The sequence below is a fragment of the Henckelia pumila genome, chromosome 2, assembly GCF_033568475.1.
Source record: "Henckelia pumila isolate YLH828 chromosome 2, ASM3356847v2, whole genome shotgun sequence".
NCBI lineage: Eukaryota > Viridiplantae > Streptophyta > Magnoliopsida > Lamiales > Gesneriaceae > Henckelia > Henckelia pumila.
In genome coordinates this window covers 134,116,010-134,122,101 of record NC_133121.1, presented here as the reverse complement: position 1 = coordinate 134,122,101, position 6,092 = coordinate 134,116,010, and the positions used below count along the sequence as shown (strand labels likewise).

Below are 6,092 nucleotides of genomic sequence, written 5' to 3'. Positions count from 1 at the left end.
GCTGCAGCTCAGCAGCCACGAGCACAACTCTGTTACTATGTCAGACAATGTCTGACTATACTAAAAATGTATTCATACTCCAACTCTGAAATAAGAATACCCAACAATGCCCTAAAATAGATCCATATGGGCAAATGAGATGATTCGGTGCAATTGAAAATTTAGGCACCTCGGCTCCTTTTATAGACGAGAGTTTGGACGTCCGATCTCTGCATGCAAGACAAATGTCACCTGACAGCACTTCGGATTGTTCGATCTCGAGTATTACATCATCCGTGACATCACCCAGTCGGAAACCTATCTGAATACTGTTCGGACCGTTCTATCCTGGATTGCGGATCGTCCGAACTCTACTATCAACCAATCAGATTAATTTCCTTATCTTACCTTATCTGATGAAGATCGGACCGTGCGGTCCTATTTCGAATCATCCGAACTGTGCCCATCCGAACTTGATCAGGCCCTCCGAACTCAGCCACTTCAGACCATCCGATCTTGCCTAAGATTTGGAACCTTCCCGGCTATTTTCAAGTGTTCTGAGTTCTATTCTCGACTACTTAATCATGTTTTATTTTTATCTAAACATGATCACTTGATTAATTAATCATTAATTAATAATTCATGATACGAGTTACTATAGTATTTCAAAATGTTTTAAAAGTTTGTGTTCACCCTCTCTACACACCGTCGTTCGATCCTATCAGCTCATCATTTTGAATTTTATTTTAAAAAAATATTTGTTTATCGAACTCGAGTCGAATCTGTTCGAGTTTTTTTCGAGCTGAGATCCAGCCAAAATTATTTTGTTCGATAGTTTGCGAATAGTTTGTAATCCTTAATATTTTATTAATATAATATAATGATATAATAAATATATATTTCGAACTTTTTTGGATATTTCGAGTTTTTCAAATCATAATATTCAAGCAATAGTTCGAACTTTATTTTGAGCCGATCTTGAGCCAAAACATTTGAAATTTTCGAGTTTCGAATCGATATCGAACTCAAGTATACTTAATTCGAGCCGAATTCGACCTTTAAATTTTTATCATTATTCGATTAGATTTGATTCGATTAATTTGCACCCCTACATGAGGTGACTCCTACTACGCAAAAACTCCCAAGTGGTCGATCAAACAACTCAACGCGTAATTTAGTCTCCACACAAGAACATCCAAATGTTGCTCTGATAAGGATCTAATACTGAGTGGTGAGAAAAAATCTTGAATTTTTGGTATATAAAGATCATCGCACTGAAAAAATATCGAATTTTTGGTATTGTACGGTACGATAATTGTTTGAAATTTGAAAATTTTGGTATATATCGAAATACCGAAACAATTGATAGAAATTTAAAAATATATAATATTTTTTAAAATATAAATGTTTTTTTTATAAACGATATATACTGATATTGTACCAAAATTTCGATATAACATAAAATTTTGGTATAATCAGCATACTATTTATATATACTAAAAATGTATTATATCGAAAGTTTCGGTATGATATCGGTTTAAAATTTTTTTTATACCATAAACTTCGATATTTCGATATTATCGGTTTAATTTTTTTTTTATAACAAAAATTTTTATATGATACACGGTATGCAATTTTTCGTACTGTACTATACAATACATCAACTCTACTGTTTTCGATACGGTACTATACAATAGACCAACTGACCAACTCTACTAATACGAGCACCTTCGAACAAAAAGTTATCATTAGGCCAGTTGGAATTTTTTTTTTAACCAAATGGTGACATTCGTCACAATGTTATTGATAATAGAAAGCATTACAAGGAGGCGGCTAAGCCAAACCTCCAAAATAACGTAGACATAAGTTGCACTCGAAGATGCTTAAACATGAGCTAAAAGAAATTTAATAAAACCAAGTCTAGCACAGGGTAGCTTCGATCCTATCCCATGGATATTATCTTATGAGATAGTTGGCAATCATTGATTGATTCAAATCATGTGGGTCTCACCGAATTATATGGATCTCACATGATTTGAACAAATAAAATATATACATCGTCCCATGAGAATAATACCATGGGGTAGGTTGGAATTTTCTAGGGCGAAGGTTGTAACCCGAAGACAAATAGTTCATTGTTGCCTGTTGAAATTCCTTCTTCCTCATCGGAGTCAAGTTGGTGTTCCCACTCAGAATCTTGAGCATTGCTAGAAGCATAGCCAAGGACGGGACTTGGTTTAATAGGATGTTCTCGAAGATACTCTTTCAATTTGGACAATTCATCCAAATCATTATCAAGATAATTCACACTGCCTTCCACACGAACTTGAAGATCTTCATTTCCCATGCTCAATTGCTCCTCTTGTATTTGCTCCGCCGATGAATTCGCCTCTTCTCCACACATATACAACTCTATCAACTTAAGCGTCGGAATCTCTCCAATACCATATGGGATCTCCTCTAACTTCATGCAATACCGCAAAATCAAACTCTCAAGTCTTGGAAAGTGAGAGCTCTCTGTTTCCCAATGGCGCCACATATTTGAACTCTCGAGAAGCAAGAATTTCAACTTCAGAAACTGCCCCTCCAAGGTAATCCACTCTTCCCCATCCAAGGCTCCAAACAGTTTCAGCACTTCAAGATTCGGCAATGAACCGATTATGCTCATGTCCTGATCCCATCGAAGCCCGCGGCCTTTTAAAGTTAACTTGTTGATTGAATCTGGGAAGGCCTGGTTCCCCAGTGAAATCTTCCATGACCATTTGCAATTTAATGATTCGAGTTCTTGGAGATGGACTAGATTGTTGAGATGGAAGCAATACGATGGGCCGCTTTTCCAGTTGATCTTTAGTTTCTTTACGTTGGGGATTCTTTCCAGGACATTCTTGTTGTCACACCTGAAGTTTCTTACAGTTGAGAGTGTTTGCAGGTTGTGTAAATAATGTGACCTCGTGTCCGTGTTGGGGACTCTGGTTCGCGGGGGATCCGGCAAAATGGCTTCGTCGATCATGATATGCCTGAGATGTGGCATTTTCCATATTTCAGATGGAAGAGCGATAAGCTCTGAACTCTCATATGATGATGAGTTTGATTTGAAGACTAGAGTTTGTAGATTCCGTAACAATTCTATCGAAGGAGGAATGCTCAAGTCTAAATGATATTTCCAGAAGCTACAAGCAAGGTACCGAGAGTTAACGACTTTTCGAATTGATTCTGGGGAGTAGTCATTGAACTCGTCCACTATCCTCAACAATCTGAAGCAGTAGAAAAGATGCCCCGTCAAGTACAAGTTGCCCGAAAACAAAGAACGAGTGAATGATGCTGATTTTGCTCTTCTATACATTTGCCACGTATCAAAATTTTTCGGAATCACAAGGCATCGAGTATCCTTTATGCTGGATGGGATGTTGCCGCTGTAAGGAGTCTGCGTCGAGGAGTGGATCGGAGGAGGGGACGGGCGAGGGCGATGGCGATGGCGATGGCCACCTTTCAAGCCAAATAAACTTGAAATTCCACGTTTGATTTTTTGAAGAATATAAGCTTGGCTGCCCCAGACGTATCGAGGGGCCTCATCGAAATCTGTCTGGAGCCAGTTATAATTTCCTGGGACTGTTTCTGCAGGTATCAGCCAAAAAAAGTTCTCTTTCTGAGCTACCTTAGTACACAAGTCCCTCAAGAGGTCATGGATCCCGCAACTTCTCATTTTAGTACTGGATTTTCGAGTCCGGACCATGACAAGGTTTCTGTCAATAAGATCCTGTAAGTAATCTTCCGCAACTTCTTCCAAGCTTTTGCCGATAATGGGCTTTAGAAATCCCTCAGCAACCCACAATGTGATGAGTTTAGAGACAAGTATTTCGCCATCTTCCGGGAAAACTCCCATGTAAAGAAAACATGGTTTTAGATGAACTGGCAAGTCTTGATAACTCAAATACAACATACTCAAGCAATGTTCATCATTTTCAGAATTCACTACTGAGCTGAGGTGTTGTGCTACATATTCCCAATATTCTCCTGTCATATCAGATTTCGAAAGGAGCCCGCCAACCACAATGATTGCCAGAGGAAGTCCTCTACAATTTCTTGCAATCTGTTGCCCGACTTCCTCGAATTCGACAGGATAAGTTTCTTGATCACCAAATACAGTTTGATACAACAAACTCCAACTCTCGTACTCATCTAAGAAATCCATTGTATAAGGGCTACACGAGCTCAACCTATGAGCCACATCCGATAGCCTAGTCGTCACCATGATCCGACTTCCGTTTCCATTGTCTGGTAAAAACATTTTTACCTCGTCCCAGACTTCAACTCCCCAAATATCATCCATGACGATCAAATACTTCCGACCCGATAAACTTTTGTGCAATTTTTCTCCTAATTCATCATCTCTTAGTTCATCGGTTTCTTCATCTAGTGGTTCTTTAATCTCACGTAGAAGCCTTAGAATAATTTCTCGAACACTAAATTCTTGAGAAACAGTGATCCAAGCACTAACATGGAAATGCTGTACGATTAATGGATTTTCATAAACATGTCTACAGAGAGTAGTCTTACCGATACCTCCCATCCCTACGATAGGAAACACTTGACGTCTGGGCTGCTGTGCGGTGAGTTCTTCCATAACTCGAACCAAGTGTTGTTCGAGTCCAACCACGGCACTAATCTTGCCACCGGCAGGACGTCCCGACAAGCTTGTAGTACCATAAGATTTTCTTGAACGTTGAACATATTTCATGCCCTGGCTTTCCTTTGTCTCCACAACCATTTTCTTCACGGAATCGAATTCTTGAATTAATGTCTCTATCTTTTGGCAAAAGAGAGTGGAACCCTCCAAAGGACGTGGAGATATCCCAAGAATATCATCCACCATCTTGGTTTCTATTACATCTTCTGCTCGATGAGCTACTTTTTTTATTTGATTTTCCAAATCTTGGGATACTTTGATCCTTCGTTGGTCACAATCTTCGATAAATTCTTGCAAGAAACCAACCTTTTCGCGAAGGGATTCAATCTGCGGTCTGTTGTAGAGTAAATGATTTCGAATGTGCCAGAAAATTTGATCGAGAATTTGAGCAAGAGAGGTAAGAGATGCATAAGCCATATCCATGTTTGATTTCCAGCGGGGAATTGCTTAATTCAGAGTACATGAAAAGAATGGACAACTTAGTAGTACTTTGCAAATGGATTTTTATTTTTCTTCATTCAAATCTTTGGCGTGTCAAAAAGTCAACCTCGAGGAATTTATTTCCACACATGACAAAAAAATGTGGGAAAAATTCGAACATAATTTATTGATTTGGTTAACGAGCTTATTAATATCAAAGTATACTTATTCATTTATCGATATCAGATTATTTGAGCAAAAAAAAAACACAGATTTTTTGCATGTGTGCACAGCATATCTAGTTATCTAACCTATGTTTGGGTTATATAAATATAAATTAAATAATTCATAGTAAGTGAATTTAATTAAGCTTTAATTTAAAATATATGCACTTTTTGTTCAAAGTCAACTTGCCAATATAGTAGTAGTCAATGAAAACGGTTCTATTTAACCGTGTAATATAAAGTCTTGGGATTTTCCTACGGAACACGCCATGGAATTTTCCAGTGGTCCCATGGAATAAGTTATCATTGCTAGCCAGCATGTAAAACTAATTTAATTTAATTAATCGAATTAAATATGGGATCGTAGTTTAAATAATGTTAGTATTTGAGCTAAATTTTTTACCCAGTATACAGAGCATTAATATATTTATTCCTTATTATACCACCACAAAACATTCTTGGGGATTTGTGAATTTTTCAACTTAAGCTTGATTTTTTCGGAATTTAAGATTACAAGATTTTAAAAATCTTATTACTTAATTAAATTTGATTACATGATATATATATATATATATACTACTTTATAATAGTTGACGACAATAGAAAAACTGTTTTTGATGTGTCATGGACATATCAAAAATTATTTCTTATTTTGTCATTCTCTTAAGTAAATTTTTTTTTCAAAAAATCTCATAAATAAATTTATACAAAACTGCTCCACTAAAACAAATTCAACGGCCATAAAAAAAATAAATAATTATTTTATAAAATTGTATTTTTGA

The 6,092-nt window shown here is 36.8% G+C and overlaps 1 protein-coding gene across 1 annotated transcript; it reads right to left on the bottom strand.

The window, feature by feature from the left end:
- Positions 1–1,948: 1,948 nt before the first annotated feature.
- On the bottom strand, positions 1,949–5,149 carry LOC140881733 (putative late blight resistance protein homolog R1A-3). Its single transcript, XM_073287277.1, has one exon. It carries the CDS (start codon positions 5,087–5,089, stop codon positions 2,078–2,080), a length of 3,012 nt encoding a protein of 1,003 aa, XP_073143378.1. The 5' UTR covers positions 5,090–5,149; the 3' UTR covers positions 1,949–2,077.
- Between the last annotated feature and the right edge of the window lie 943 nt (positions 5,150–6,092).